The sequence below is a fragment of the Armigeres subalbatus genome, chromosome 1, assembly GCF_024139115.2.
Source record: "Armigeres subalbatus isolate Guangzhou_Male chromosome 1, GZ_Asu_2, whole genome shotgun sequence".
NCBI lineage: Eukaryota > Metazoa > Arthropoda > Insecta > Diptera > Culicidae > Armigeres > Armigeres subalbatus.
In genome coordinates this window covers 288,647,506-288,664,673 of record NC_085139.1, presented here as the reverse complement: position 1 = coordinate 288,664,673, position 17,168 = coordinate 288,647,506, and the positions used below count along the sequence as shown (strand labels likewise).

Below are 17,168 nucleotides of genomic sequence, written 5' to 3'. Positions count from 1 at the left end.
TTTCCTCTAGCTTTAATTGTATGTGTGTATATGTATAATATCTAATTTAAGTCAAACGTTTTCTGTGGTCTAAGTACCAACATTTCTTCTTGTTTCATCGAAACGGTGTAATCATGAAGATCAAATGCTCTGAACTACGGATTTTCTTTGTATATTTAATTTAACAATTGTTTTCTCTAAGCTTTTCTTAGTTATTTCTTTCTCTCTCTGAAACCGATGAGTTTGCGTTTACAACAGTGTTTCACTTATACATGTGTATGGGACTTGAAGAACGCTTCCGAGTAAATATCTTCCATCTGCATTTTCTGTTTCTTCTAAACTACCAAGGTTCAATCTAATCAAAATAATCTTTTTGTGGTGTAAAAAATCTTTTCCTCACATATCTTCTCAGCGCACCAGTTCCTTTCTTTACGTTTTGGCCTAACTACATTTCCCGAATCGAGTAAGAATATAAAAATTAGAACCATCTGATTTACTTTTTCGTTCATTTTTCTGTTCCGTCCAGTTGTGTAAATTTATAAAGCACATTGATTCGAACGATGAATATAACCGTTAAAAATATATATATTTAAAATCAGATATCTTCTCACAGTTGGAGGGGGAGGGGACGAAAGAAACAGATTACATATTAGTCTAGGTGCTAGATGATACTAGTGGTGGTTACTTCTCCCCTCTCGATTATGGCACTATTCTTGGAATAGTTGAAATTCGTGATCTTGGTTTGTGTGTATGTAAGTGTTTGCTACAAATAGAACATTTATCTCACTCGCTGTTGATCGAAATGTACTTGCAGAGACATGGCATTTTTCTTTATATAATTCTGTGTATTTTACGTGCTCTTACTGTAAATGCAGTCAAACAACAATACAGTTTTTTTAGCTATCATCATTCTACAAAGAATATGTTCAAAGACATTCGTTTAAATTTCAACGGGAAACATTTTTTGCTACAGTAAGACACATACGGAATATACGGTATGACTTTTCTCAATGCAGTTCATTTTTATTCTGTTTTGAAAAAAGAATACTTTGAGGTAAAACTAATTTTAAAAAGCATATATTTTTTATCCAGTGTGGCCTGCGCTCACATTGATGGGATGTGAACCGACATCATTCGTACGAGGTTCATGCCACAGATATTCAAACAGACAAAATACTAGTCTCACGAAATACAAAAATTTTGACAAAAATAACAGTTTGAATAGAAAACTACTACAAATTGCACCGTTTTTCAGTAGCTGAAAAATATTACACTGACCAATAATAGGAAATTTTCCCAGCTGCCAAATGACGAGCGTTTGGCCTTAATTTAGACATGGTTTGTTTACATTCGTAAGAAACTTTTAACATTACTCTAGAATAACTTTTTCTTAATTCGTTGTATGCTTTTGCAAGGATGAAGGAGCAAACAAGCTCCCTAGTTTGTTATAAATTTATGTCTCATCTGCTACAGCAATCACTAGTATTTCATCCCCCTAAAGCTCATCGTCGTAATCTGTCATTTTTTTGTCTCTTAAAGAATCAAATAACGAAACCGCTTGTTTTCCTGTCTGTCACATTCTCGTTTCCGATTCGCCCTTCGATTCAATAGGCTAGTATCAATGTTGTCTGTGTGTAATTTATATATATATATATAATTTTTGTGTCACCTTAATATCTACTGTCTTACATTATACAAGTGCAGAATTCTCTTACAAGACAAAATTTGCTTTCTTAGATTATGAAATTCTTCCATCAAACGACACTTTCCACAGTTTTATTCGATTAGCTGACACACTGCTCTATCACAAGAAGAAGAACAATCACAACACTCATTTTTCAATTATTATTTTCACTTTAAACATATTAATGACGTGGTTCGCGTATGTATGCTTCTTCTTAATATAAATGACAATGGGAATTTCTGAACCGCTTCCATCCCTCAAGGTACTTACAGGTTATGTTTCGTTCGCAAACATATTTTTATCCACTAACTTCACTCTATTTTGCTTCGTTTCATCTTGATGTGTTCTCTGCCTTCCTTAGCTATCATCCCATTTCTGCAGTGGAATCTCTACTAAAATCGATATTAATGCACGCCAAATTCAAAATTATGGTTATCGCTTCCGTGTACTAAGATCTAAATTAACTTCGTATGATTGAACATCCGACAAACTAAAGGACACATATTTTTAGACACTACTAAATCATAGGATAATACAATCCCTGGTAATCGAATCAGGCAACCGTAACATGCAACTGGTCCTCCAGCATTGTCTAACTGCATTCATCAAACTTAAGCATTACATTCCTGGAGGGTAGCGGGACAGAAACGAATAAATTCTATTCACATATACGTTTAGAGCAGATATAGAATTATAAAACTATAAGATAATCAACTTCAATACAGATAAATGCACTAGCATTCACGACGTAAAAAAGAATTAAGGAATAAAACAAAAAAAAATACACAAATTTTGATCATTCTTAAAGCACTAAAATTTGGGGGGGGGGGGGGGATTTTGATTATCGTTGACACAGCGCTGGTTGTTTTTCTTTCGTTTGCACAATACCCTCCTCGATCAATAAGGTATTTTATGAGACGTTTTGCGGTGGCCCGTTTATTTACTTTCAATGTTTTGTTTTGGTATGATTCTGCGTGAACATTCCATTAGGTCCGAACACAAAATATTGTTTGCAACGTTTTACTTTTCATTCATGTTTTCTTCAACATTTTATGCTCAGAATGCAATGGTATAAATAATCTAACGACACATTTTAAGAATCATTTGAAAAACTTTGTTCTAAAGCCCCGGTAACCGAAAAGTAAAACATGTCGAATTGATGATGGGACCCATCGGAATGTTCAGCGCGAAATTACCAAACAAACGGGCTCCCACTAATTGTCAAAGTAGATAAACACGAGAAAACCAGCTGATTCGATCTGTCTCATAAAATACCTTATTGTGTGTTTCTTAACATGTGTGTGTGTATGTGTGTTTGTTTGTGTGTCGTATCAAGTGCTTTGCGTTCCACTGCACCTTCCGTAGGCTCCTAATTGTACGACGACGCGAACATGTCAATATTGCCCAGCTCCAGGTCGTCCAACGGTTGGTACGGCAGGTGATTGACCTGATCGTTCTCCAGGTTGTAGCTACTGTTGGCGCAGGTTTATTTTTGGAGTTGTATGATTGTGTGCGTGTGATTTCGATAAAACAAGTCACATGGTTACACACACACATTGGCGGAAGAGAAAACATGAAAGAGAAGTAAAAAATGGTCAAACGAAAAAATAAATCATGACATACTAAGAGTAGATGAGCATCGGAACGTGTGTTGAACTATGTCCAGTATAATGTTTCGTAACTTTTCGTTAAAAGAATAAAATTGGATGGCATGCAAAATTAGAATAGAACAGAAAAAAAGAATATAATTAGGTATTATATAATTATTAGTAAGTGTTACAGTCTAATGCGTGCTTTTTATCAAATTTTCATTAGCAAAGCATGAATACAGCTAATCTAAAACAACTTCCTATTCAGGAAGTAAATAACAACACTTATGTTACTAAAAACGTTTAAAAAAAAGTTAGAAACTACTTGCAAAGCTTAATTTTTCAATAACTAGAAATACGAAATTTGCTTTTTTAATTACATAGAACGCAGGGTTCGTAATGCTCACTCAATCTCAGGAGCACATGATGCTCTCTTACAAACATTTTCGGGGAAAAACCGCTTTTCGGGAAAGAAAAACAGCCTGGAGAGTGATAACAATTTTTCGCTCACTTCGATTGCCGCCAAACGTTGGTTTGCTCTTTTTCTTTCATATTCGAGTCTTTTCGTGGCATCATAAATGCAAATGGTAGTAGCTTATGTGGAACAAATAACTTAACGCTTTTATACAGACAGCGTGGTGGTGTGGCTAGAGTAGGCGCATCCCCACAGCTATTATTGTTACTATTCTGGGTTCGAATCCCAGCGCGGCCAAACAATTTTGTAATTGTTCTGCGATAATTCTCGCGAAAAGTGAGTGAGAGGTGAAAAATGATGAAACGAAAAAGGATTTTCATTTGATATGCAAGATTTTCGTTTATCTTCCAAGGCTAAGTCCAAGGAAAGGTTGATGGGTGAAAGATGATTCTCAACATAAACAACAAAAAAAGATTTTCCCTTGGCCCGAAAAACGCTTGCTTTGGTCTCATTGAAACGAAAAGTCGAAACCCTGATAGAACGTCATCTGTTCTTAACGTGCTGTGCTTTACATTAGGATCACATTCGATACACGGTTAAATTCATTTATCAAAATCAAGTTTAAACAACTCAAAATAAAGCCTTCCATCATTTCCATGATTGCCACTAAGAGCGCACACACTTATTTTTTTTACCCGGGATCTCAGCAAAACTTTTACCGAGATTTGCACAGCCGTGCCCCAGCAAACATGTTTTCTGTCAAAATTGCTGAAAATCAGCAAATATTTTGCCGAAAGTCAGCTAACAAACGCCATTTTTGCTGAAATATCAGTTTTTTATTTTGCTGGCGCACGGCTGGAGGAGAAAGCCCCAGCAGAAAGATAGAGACCGTGAAGAGACGGAGCATGTACTGCACACTACAGGCAAAAAAAAAAACGTTCGTAAATTCGTGAACTAACAAGTTCACGGTGTATTTTTTCCTGAACACAGCCATGAATTCGGGAACACAGTCACGTTTTCTGGAACGTTCTGGAAAACGTGACTAGTGTTCCCGAATCCATGAATTAAATTACGGTGTATTTTTGCTGGTTCACGAATTCGGGAACGTTTTTTTTGCGTGAAACAACGCACAAAAGTTCTATGAGAAGGTAAACCGTTCACGTAAGAGCCACGTGCCACAGCCCAATATGTGTAAGGCCATAAACGGGAACCTTCTTATAAACGAGCGTGAGGTGATCTAAAGGGGGCGGCAGCACTACGAAGAGCACCTGAATGGCGATGTGGTAGACAACGGTGCGGTGGTATGATGATGAATCTGGAAGCACGCGCGCAGGACATACGCCTTCCGACTCCGAATCTGCAGGAAATACAGGAGGAGATCGGCCGGCTGAAAAACAGCAAAGCCCTTGTGATTGACCATCTACCAAGAGAGCTGTATAAATACGGTGGTGAGGCACTGGCTAATTACCAAGGTTTGGGAGGAGGAGATTCGGCCGCAGGAGTGGATGGAAGGTGTCATGTGTCCCATCAACAAAAGGGCGATCAGCTGGGTTGTAGCAACTTTCGCGCAATCACATTGATATTCTCCTAAATTTTAAGCCGTCGGGGGCAGTACCAGGCGAAGTTTATGGACGAAAGCTTTTATTTTACTATTTTATTTATTTGGTAGGCTCAGTCGTGTGTGTTTCACTTTGCGGAGCCGCAATTCTCAAGTATGATACCAATACAATGTACATCATCTTATCACTAACATTTAGTTGGAAAGGAACAAAGACCAAAATACTCATGGTGACTCAAGATTAGAAATTACTTTATTCAGGTCGGACAGGGTAGGGATTTGGGTTTAGGTTATTTCAGCAGTACATCCGGGTATTTGATGACGTGACTGGTGTAGCGTAGCGTCGTGCTCGAATTATGGTTTGTATGATTCGGTTCGTCAGGGAGCATCTTCCGGATGGCCAACGCTTCGTGTTACACGGATCAGTAAGCCAAAACACCTCTTACTTCTCTGTAGGATTGTTTACCTCGGACCACGAGGGTATCCAATAGTTGCTCTCTGAAGGCGTCATTTTCCGTGCAATACCAAACTACGTGATCGATGTAATCGTAACCGTCTTCACACCTACATACATTGCTATCGACAAGGTTTATTCTGTAGAGATGTGCGTTTAGTGAATAGTGATTGGACATCAGCCTCGACATGGTGCGATTGAAGCCTCGACTTAAGTCCTCTCCTCTGAACCACGCTCGCGCAGAAAAAAAAGCCACTGTCCAAGTTCATTGTATGACAAATTCGTTTGTCAATTTTGAAGAGTTTTCTGACGGACTAATGGGAAAAACTCGTTGCTCGAGATTTGTCTATCATAAACTTCAATTTCCTACAGGGGTGGTAGCGACCGAAGCCACTCAAAATAGTGACTTTAGCAGAGCTTAAAATATTAATCTTCATGAAGCAATTTTGGTCCGAATTTTGACAAACATCGCATGATTATTCAAAACATAGAATGAAATAATCAGACTAATCCACCAACTCATTCATTCGCCTGTAACTGAGTGCGCTTACTATGTGCAGGAAAAAAAACAAAAATAGCATTGTCTATATTGATGTTTACCGTTGGAAGTACCTCGCGGAGGCAAATCCGATTCAGTACTTTATGATAAATTACTTTACTCATTTAAAACGTGTTCAGATTTCAGATAATTTATCCTTTTTTAAAATGTGCAAAAATGTTCAATGACTAATATTCAACTGAATATTGACATTCCAGAGCCGACTATGAATGTGTCGGAAGTGAACTGACAAATGAAGAAAAATGAACTTCACCAAAAATTTTCGATTATTTTACACTCTGGACTTTAGTGACCAAAGCTGACGAAAAAGGAACCAAATAGTGACTTTCAGTTGCAGACAAAGTGACCAAATACCTAGTGACTTCTAATTTCAATTGCAAGTTCGATGAGACGAAATCAAGCGTTTTTGGGTCGAAGGAGAATATTTTTTGAAATTTGTGGCGGAAAACATCTTTCACTCGCTACTCTTATCTCTTAGAACGAGCTCAGAAGAAAAATGAAAATCGTACTCGGTAACTTTTATTTACTTAGTGACTAAGTAAAATTATTGCCCTATCTTTTAACCCCACGGAAATTTTAGTCAATATCAGTAAAAATCAGGACAACTTAAAACTATGAGTAGTCTGCGAGCAAATCAAATTTTTACGCCACTGGAAGTGATCGAACTATGGTTATCACTCTAAACACCTGTTTTTCTTCCCTGAAAATTATTTCTCGGTGAATATCTGAGTGAATAGAATACTTCTCGTGTGAATAAGTGAAAATTACGATCATTGGATTAGCTACCTACTTAAGAAAGATGCAGAGAACTCTAACGATTTGTCATAGGTGCCACGGATGTTTTTGGAATTTTTAGTGCGACAGGAACAACAGTAGGATCGTTTTGGTAGAAAACGATACAAAAATTATGAAGATTTATGTACAACGAGCTTGGGATTGAACGCTCGACCTCCTGCTTGTAATGAGGACCATGCTCTCTGAATTTTTAAATATTTTTACTCCAAAATACGCAGATTTTCCGATTTGAGGTGCGTATTCATGAACGATTTTTGCTACGGAATTCGACAGCGCATGCAATCTTCAAAATTGGGGAGACTTGATCGCCTTTCTATGATATCTACTCAATAAATATTTGTTTAGAGCAAACCCTTCATTACATCTGTCAAAATCTACAAAAAAAAGCCGCTTGAGAACAAATTATATTTTCTTGAATTTTTTAGACAAATGTTTATATAGATGCCTTATGAAAGTTAAAGTCTCCTCAAATTGAGGCAACAACTCAAAATTCAAATATCCTGAACTTGTGGTGGAATGATGTCATTTTTATCAGTGAAGATCATTTAGCATATTTATGGATTTGTGCTGTGAAAAAATGATAGCAATTGTAACATTTGTAACATGCATTTTGGTTGATTTTGTAAATCGTTTGTTAATCCTCCCCACAAACTCAATCATTTCCAGCTTACCACAGATAAGCAAGATAGTAAAACCTGTTTTACTGTTGTGGAGTGTTACAAATATGCCATCATGGGCAGTTTAGTTCTAGGTAAAACAGGGGAGAATCAAGTCTTCTCACCTTCCCCTACTGCATAAAGTTTGAGTTATAAAAACTCAAAATCGACAGGTGTCCTGCTTGCATGACTATATACCAATTTATAAACTGTGACGTAAAACACCTTCAATTATCTACTGGTGAAATGCCAATAGGAGCAGCGAGTTAAATGGCTGGCGATGTTTCAGAGTGATCATTTCCGTAATTTCATTTCCGCCATAAACAAAACAGCTTCCGATAAACCTTTATAAAAAAATCTTATTCAATAGTTTCAAAATAGTTGAAAATAGTGACTTTTTGCGAGAAAAAGTGACTTTAGAGACTTGAGGTCGAAAAAAGAGACTTTTTAGTGACTAACCCGAAAAAAGTGACCAAGCCACTAAAAAGTGACCCGCTGCCAGGCCTGCTGTCAGGGTGTCGGCTCAAATTTGAGGATAAAATTCCCTGACTTTCCGGACCATTTCTCGAAAAATTCTAGGGATGAAAATTGTTTTTTTCAATTCCTACACAAAAAAAATGTTGCGGTGGAAACTACCATTCCGAAGGTTATTTTAAGAATACGCACCGACGATTTTCAGCAGATAACAAACCCGTTTGATTTTACCATGAGCGCAGTGAAAATCAACTGTGGTCCTTGCGGAATGTTGTTACAAGAACTAAATCAGTAGTGAATTTCTCTGAAATCATGATAAATTTAACTGAAATTTTACATTAGTTTCAAAAACATGGCGTAGTCTACGAAATAGTAACTTTTACCATGGAATTTTTTTCTTTGTAGATTCCTAGTTACTAGAAAAATTATCACTCCTAGAAGTATTAGGGATTTGTAGAAAATCGTAGGTAATTGTGTTCGTTCACAAAGATTCAAGAATGTGCGCAGAACTCCGGAAAAGTTATTTCCCAGCACACATTCCGGAATTCTCACGGACTCCTTGGACTCGCAATAGACCTCCAAGACTACTTACGGACTTCTTCTAATCGTTGACGTTTTCATGATCTTTTTGGAAATTTGTGTGAAATCTTGCATCATTCGACCCGAGTTTTCATCTTTTTCCAAATAATCGAAGGAGCTTCTAGAAATCTTTTGAATTAAAATTGTTCAGGATTTGCAGGACGATTGTTAAGGATTACCGTGGATGTTGAGAAACCTCCATCGGCTCTCAAGTATACTTATGGAGTAAGAATTCTTATTTACTCTCTGTTGGGTTTATGGGCTTCTAAAAATAATCACGGACTGCTAGTAACCCTTCAGATGTTCAAGAACTAAATCTCTACAACCTCCTATAAATCCATTCAGCACCTACAGTAAGCCCGTTGAAAGCATTATAACCACTCCGATACTTTGAATCTTCTTCTTCTTCTTAATGGCATTACATCCCACACTGGGACAGAGCCGCCTCGCAGCTTAGTGTTCATTTTGCACTTCCACAGTTATTAACTGCGAGGTTTCTAAGCCAAATTACCATTTTTGCATTCGAGGCTAACACGATGATACTCACTTGTCATAAGACGAGTTTGTACAATCCCATTGAATTCCACCACTTAATTGTATCTTGACAGATACGTATTTCGACCTCAACAGTAAGGCCGTCTTTAGTGTCTCGTACTTGACTCGACTTTAAGTCGGCTTAGTAGCCGCGCGTCTTACCGCACGGCTAAGGAGGGCCCCGATACTTTGAATACTTTGGTTAATATACTCTCAGGTAGTTTGCTTTTTGTCGAATTCGATTGGAAACAATAACCCCATAGAAACACACACAGAACATTATGAGTAATATCTAATGGCATTTTGTGAAGAGCTCATGGAAAAATGTTTGAAGATTTCTTGGCATATTTTGTGTATGAATCCTCCACGACACACATCCATTGAGGAACGCCAAGATAAAAACTATCGAGAGAATTCATGGAAATTCGTTGGGGATAGATTTTTTGTTTCAGGGAGAATTCTGAAGTAATTTGAAAAATTTTATGATGGAAATAATTATCTTCAGCAGATATCTTAAAGCATCTTCACTGGAGTAATTTCTGATCAAAATTCTCAAACATCAACCAGAATATTTACTGATAAAATTGTATGAAAACATTAAAAGCAGCGATTGTAAAACTGAAACATTACCATTAAAAACAACATTGACCTTCTATTGCAAATATCGGAACAAATTCAACTAACAACAAGCGATTATCCATAATTGCAACAGAATAGGACAATGTTCGACTGCTGCACTAGAAAAGTAACCGGTTTTTAATGATGTTTTAATTAAAAAATCATTAATAGTCAACGTCTAGAAATAAACATAGCCAGCTTTTAATATGATTTCAGTTTGGCTTGTAGAATGGATATGCAAATAATCGCAGTTTGAAAAGTTCACCTTGAATATCTCACCGTTGCAGATAAAATTGAATACTACATTGCCTTTGCCTCTGCAAATAATAAAAACATTGTGACCGTACGTATTTTGTTCCGTTTTACGCGGGTGAGTAAATAAATCAGAAAGTGAAAGTTTGGTTATTGTCCAGTCGTGTTCCTCCAGTAAGCAGAGCTATCGCGGATCCGCGAAATTTAGTTCTGCTTTGTGCGAAAAGCAAAACGATCGGCCGGTTACCGAAATGTTGTGCTACTTTGTGAGGGTGAGAAAATCAAAAGTTTGCAGTAGCCATCGAGCAAGCAAGTGCGGTGCGTGTTTTAGTCGTCGAGATAATAATAAAACTTCTATGTTGTCGAAGGCTCATGCATATGTATGGCGCTTTGCTCCGGTCGAAAAAAGCGCGGTCTTTGATAGTTTGCAGTAGCCATCGAGCAAATGAGTACAGAGTGCTGCGCTTCCGTTCGGTCGTATAAAACACGATTCTCCTCAGTTTTCATATGCCACCGGGCATGCATGTTTTAATAGCGTATTAGTGTTATTTCCCATCCCATAGATCGCATCACTTACCAAAGTGAATTTAGACAAATAATCGTTTGTAACTAAAACGATATCCTATCCCAAGACAATCGTGAAGATGCAGAGGTATACTCGGTCTCTAGTAGTAACGAGAGTCGGACTAACAATCCCTTCCTTCCTATATGACCGTAAGGATATGGCCGGCGCCGTTATTGACTTTAAATATTTGAGCTCCCGAAACGTGTACATTGAGAATGGGTAGCTAATCCCAAGCCCCATTTATTGTGTTCTCTGTACAATTTCGCAAGCTTAGTCAATCACGGAGTAGCAACTACGAATTGTGCAGTCATAATGCTCATGCTCATGCAAATAATAAAAACATTGTTTTAAAAAGTTAAAAGTGATCTAAAAAATTTTCAATCCTTCAGATTGGTGTTATCTTCTTGATGCTGACAATTTATTTACTGAAAAACTTTAAATTTTTTGGGAGGAGAAAATTAAAATAACAAACTTATAGTTCAATGGTTCCGTTCCCTTTCCCGGTTCAGTGGCGACCCCTTTTGTGATTAGCCAAGTGGCCTCGCCCCCTGGATATGCCATGCTCAATGTGACCAGACGTCCCGCGACGTTTCGCGGGACGCTGCATTTTCAACTTCGTTTTACAAATTTATTACAATTTAAATAGGGAAAGACGGCTTTGGGAGATTTTGTTCTATTATTGGCAGGGGGTTTTTATGACTGACTAGGCTCAAATTTGGCCTAAACATTATTTGCATATCAAAGAATATTGTGGCCAAATTTCATAAAATTTGGTCGACAAAACCCCCTGCCAATAATAGAACAAACCCTGCCAAAGCCGTCTTTTCCCTATTTTTCCAATTTTTTTTGGGCAAGTATCTATGCGAAATGCACTTTTAGAAGATCAATTTTCAAGCCAGTTCGGCAATACAGATAGGCGTCCCACGTTTCGCAGGACGCTTGCTGGTAACATTAGTCATGCTGCAATCAAGAACAAAACTCAAGTCTTTTCATTTCAATAACTTTCATCATTCTACAGGGTCTGGCCATTGAAATGCATCATTAGAATAAACAGATAAATTAATCAAAACAAAAATATTTCAATTAAATTTCATTCGATTTCACAAGAAAACATCACTTTTTGAAAGTTCATGGGTAAAGTTCATCTTTTTTGTCCTTGAGCTGAGCCACTCGTCGCAAACGATCGAGGAACGCATCGTATGAGTCCCGCGGCTACTCTTGTATTATTTTACCAGAGGTCACCAGATGTCACTGCAGGACTTGCACAAAAAACATGATGTTTTAGAGCAGCAATGGCCTCCGACATACTCCATCCACTGAATTTCATAGGGTTTATGTCCGGCCAAGTCGCTGACCGCTCTTAGCTTAGTTTTGTAGAACTGATTCCCACTACCTATTTTGTATTATTTTACTTTTACTCACTTATGTAGCAGTTGAATTGCCGTACCCTGTATTATGACATTCTTCAGCAGTAATTCATTCAGTGTGATTTTTGTACTTGCATTTATGATACCAGCTTCGGCATACAAGTTTGCGTATCTGTTAAAGCCGATCTCAAATTGTAATCAAGGTTCAATCTGATTCTCCCTTTGGTCTTCATCTGTAGATGTGTTTAAAATCTACGCTCGCATAAGTAAGCAGAAGCAAATGGTATAATATTCACCAAAGCTTGGAACGCTGACATGGAATACACACTTAATTTTTTTTACCGGGATCTCAGCAAAATGTTTAACTTTTACCGAGTTTCGCTCAGCCGTGCCCCAGCAAACATGTTTTTTGCCGAGATTTCTGTCAAAATTGCTGAGAATCAGCAAATAATTTGCCGAAAATCAGCTAACAAACGTCATTTTTGCCGGGATATCAGTTTTATTTTGCTGGGCAGACGGCTGTGCGGATTTTTGCCGAGCTGCAGAATTAAAAACTGAGTGTGTACGCTTCGTATATTCCACACCAAAAGTGGCTCAAGTTTTTCTTCTTCTGAATAAATCACGAGATGACGAACCATTCCGTCAAATATTCAAAATCCAAATATTCCTATTGGATTTCATCTGGAAGGCTGGCCACGTCCAATGTAAACAAAAACGGACTGCGAACTAAGAAAGCACTTTCTTGGGTCAACTCAGGAAAATATCGATCAAACTGTTTCTCCAGTGAGTCAAAAAATAAATTAGTTAATACTTTCTTCATCAAAATGCACAGTTCATCAAACATTGTAATATATTCGAGACTTACTTTGCGTTGCCAGTTTTTAAACTTTGCTTGCAAATTGTCTCTGAGCTGAATTAGATTGCCTGACGTCTGAAAGGCGAGCGAGACGTTTCAGCCATTCTTCTTCATTGAAATTGATAAGTAAAAAATATCTATAAAAAACGATAAGAATATTGCGTTTTGATAATTAACAAAAAGGCAGTATAGAAAAGAAGTACCTCGTGATCTGCATTCACTTATTTGCATTGGATTTTGCAATTTTTTTCCATGATCTCAATCAAAATTCCCCGACTTTTCCAGACATTCCAGGTCAAAATTGAAATTCCCTGATTTCACTGACTTACCAGGGGTTTTCCAGGTAGTCGACACCCTGCCTGTGCGCCGACCTTTGCCAGCGAGTCCGCCTTCTTATTGCCATAGATTAGGCAATGGGATGGGACCCATACAAAGGTAATCTTGAATAATCTTTCGACCAAATCACGCATCTGCTCTCTTATAGTTGTAAGAAAGTAAGTTGCATGCTGGTTTCATCGACCGGAGTGCTTAAGACTAAGACTATCGGAGAAGATGAAGTAATGATCTACGGGCAGATTGGAAATTATCCCCAATCCCCAAAATTGCTGTCACCTCAGCAACATAAAACGAACATGCTTCTGGAAGTTGTTGCGAGATCAGCTGCTGCTGAAAGGAAGCAGAAGGAGCCGTTTCTCCGGTTCCGGCCGACGACATTGATATTACGGCACGTAACTTTGAGAATATGGAGGAAGCCTACATCAGTCAGAAAAAGGAAGCTAAGCGAATTGGACTAGTCATCAACACGTCAAAGAGGAAGTACATGATAGGAAGAAGCTCAAAAGAGGACAATGTAAGCCACCACTATGAGTTTGTATCGGTGGTAGCGAAATCGAGGTGGTTGAAGAGTTCGTGTACTTGAGCTTATTGTTGTCCTGCGGTAACGATACCTGCAGAGAAATTCGGAGACGCATCATGGCAGGAAATCGTACGTACTTTGGACTCCACAAAACGCTCCGATCGAATAGAGTTCGCCGCCGTACCAAACTGACTATCTACAAAACGGTTATTAGACCGGTAGTCCTCTACGGACACGAGACGCGGACGATGCTTGTGGAGGAACAACGCGCGCTTGGAGTTTTCGAAAGGAAAGTGCTGCGTACCGTCTATGGTGGGGTGCAGATGGCGAACGGTACGTGGAGGAGGCGAATGAACCACGAGTTGCATGAGCTGCTGGGAGATCCATCCATCGTTCACACCGTAAAAATCGAACGACTGCGGTGGGCCGGGCACGTAGAGAGAATGTCGAATAGTAACCCGGTGAAAATGGTTCTCGACAACGATCCGACGGGCACAAGAAGGTGAGGGGCGCAGCGGGCAAGGTGGATCGATCAGGTGGAAGATGACTTGCGGACCCTCTGTAGACAGTGTGGTTGGCGGCGTGTAGCCAAGGACCGAGCCGAATGGATAAGACTCTTGTATACCGCACATGCCACTTCGTCCTTAGTCTGAATTAATATAAATATGTCCAGAGTTAACCAAATATAGATTGAAGTGTTGAGCGAATAAACATTTTGGCATCTGCCAAAACTTCCATGTTTCAGAAATTAGCCAGCGCCAGCCTAAAGGCTGATTTACAATTCGGGAAACGTGTCCCGGAATTTGGTCTCCCATGTAATTTAAACGAGAGCGGGATTTACGTTTCCCGTGGCAGGAGAGGATGTCTACATGAAAAAATAATTTCCCGAAGTGTAAAACCAATCGCGGGAAAAGTGTATGGTTAAAAATCTCATTTCTACACATGGAAATCCCGCGGGGAAACCATTTATTATGGAAAGAATTAAGTGAAGTGGATAGTGAAAAGTGAGAAATGTGAGAAGTTTGAAGAGAAAACTGAGTAATGAGAAACGAGAAATAAGAGAAATAAATAGTGTAGTGAGTGGTAAGAATGAGACGCAAGAAGTGAGAAATGAGTAATGAAAAGGGTGAAGTAAGTTATGAGGAGAAGAGAAAAGAGAAATGTGACTAATAAGAAGTGAGAAGTGAAAGATTGAAAATTGAGAAGTTTGAACTAGAAGTGGGAAATAGTGAGTAGTAAGACGACCACCTCTCTCTCACTCATTCACTCTCTCTTACTCATCCTCTCTCACCCACTCTCTCTCTCTCACTCGCTTTCTTACTCGCTTTAACTCATTCTCACTCTGTCACTTCCACTTACTCACTTAGTTACTGTTATTAATTCTCTCTCACTCACTCACTCAATCTCAAACACACACACTCACTCGCCCAATCTCACTCACTCTTTCACTCTCAGTCACTAACTCTTACTCACTCACACTCACATACTCTGGCTCACTCACTCACTTTCACTCACTTACTTATTCACTCTAATTCATTCATTCTCACTCAGTCACTCACTTTCATTCACTCACTTACTCTTCCTCACTCTCTCTCACTCATTCACTCACTAAATCAATCCCACTCACTCTCTCTCACTCACTCACTTAATTGCACTCGCTCACTTTCACTCAATCACTCGTTGACTCACTCACTCATTCTCACTAACTCTCACTCTCACTGATTCAGCCACCCTCACTCACTCACTCGCTCACTCATTTCCTCTTTCTCTCTTTCCCACTCACTCTCTCCTTTTCTCTCACTATTTCTGCCTCTTCTCGTTATCTTTCTCTCTTGCCGCAACCAAAACCCAGAAGTGTAAACTCAAGCACGGTCGCGGATACACAGATTCTCAAAACCCGAGCCAAAATCCTCGGAAAATGTGATGAAGCAAAAACAAAATCCCGTAACAAATCCCGCGGACACGTTTTTCGAACTGTAAACCAGCCTTAACCGATTCAATACGGATGGGTCATATATGACCCAAGACGAAAATCAGCTGTCAAAAATCAGTTTTAAGAGATAGAGCCTTGCTTTCTTCAGCAAAAATGTTTATAATTAACTGTTCCATCCAGGAAAAATATTGCACAGGTCAGGTTACGGGCACTAGGATGATCTAGAGCATCCAAACTATCCTTGAGTTGTAATTTTGATGTTCTTAGGAATCAACACCATACTTTAACATATTCTGGTTGAATAATTAAAAGTGAAATGCTTTATGATAAAATTCTGCGCCCGTCCAGTGGTATAACAGATCTTTTTCAATATTTACGATACTCCAAACTGTTCTTGAGCTCAGATCTTAATATTCAAGTTTTATGAGTTGGAGTAGCTCCACGGTACGTCATTACAACATTACAAACACAATACAGAATTCGTTGAACATCTACGACACTCCAAACTGTCCTTGAGCTCAGATCTTAATATTCAAATCAATCAATATGAAGATCTTTGATGTCCCCACTAGTTTTATTAGTTGGAATAGCTCCACGGTACGTCATTACAACATTACAAACACAATACAGAATTCATTGAACATCTACGACACTCCAAACTGTCCTTGAGCTCAGATCTTAATATTCAAATCAATCAATATGAAGATCTTTGATGTCCCCACTAGTTTTATTAGTTGGAATAACTCCACGGTACGTCATTACAACATTACAAACACAAAACAGAATTAGTTGAACATCTTCGACACCCCAAACTGTCCTTGAGCCCAGATCTTAATATTCAAATCAATCAACATGAAGATCTTCGATGTCCCCACAAGTTTTATGAGTTGGAGTAGCTCCACGGTACGTCATTACAACATTACAAACACAATACAGAATACGTTGAACATCTACGACACTCCAAATTGTCCTTGAGCTCAGATCTGAATATTCAAATCAATCAACATGAAGATCTTCGATGTCTCAACTATGTTTATGAGCTGGAATAGCTCCACGTAATTTCGTTGCACCATTATAGATATATGATAGAATTTGTTGAACATCTACGACACTCCAAACTGTCCATGAGTTCAATTCTTTATATTCAAATCTATCAACAAGAAGATCTACGATGGTGTAGCATGAATGTACCGTCAAAAAACATGTATGGCGAAGAATATCTAGGGAAGATCCATAAAGTACGTCAAGCAAAACAATTATCATTTTCAATACCCCTCTCCCCTTCGTCACATTTCTTGTATTGAACCGCTAATTTTTTTATTCGTCACGCTGCTCAGACTCCCCCGTCCCAGTGAGGACGCACTTTGTGAATGGTTACCAGTCTACTGAGTATTTTTTTCGATGAAGAAGATTATTATTGAGAAACGTAATCATTGATACACTGC

The 17,168-nt window shown here is 38.5% G+C and overlaps 1 protein-coding gene across 2 annotated transcripts in view; it reads right to left on the bottom strand.

Annotated features, from left to right (window-relative positions):
- Positions 1-2,598: 2,598 nt before the first annotated feature.
- Positions 2,599-17,168, bottom strand: part of LOC134207693 (signal transducer and transcription activator-like) — a 345,148-nt gene continuing 330,578 nt past the window's right edge. Inside the window, exon 9 of one of the 2 annotated variants that reach the window (XM_062683493.1) lies at positions 2,599-3,132. In XM_062683493.1, coding sequence (XP_062539477.1) covers positions 3,033-3,132 — 100 coding nt within the window. In that variant the 3' untranslated portion in view covers positions 2,599-3,032. Of the gene's footprint in view, positions 3,136-17,168 lie in introns of both variants that reach the window. The other variant, XM_062683492.1, reaches the window with a different exon arrangement.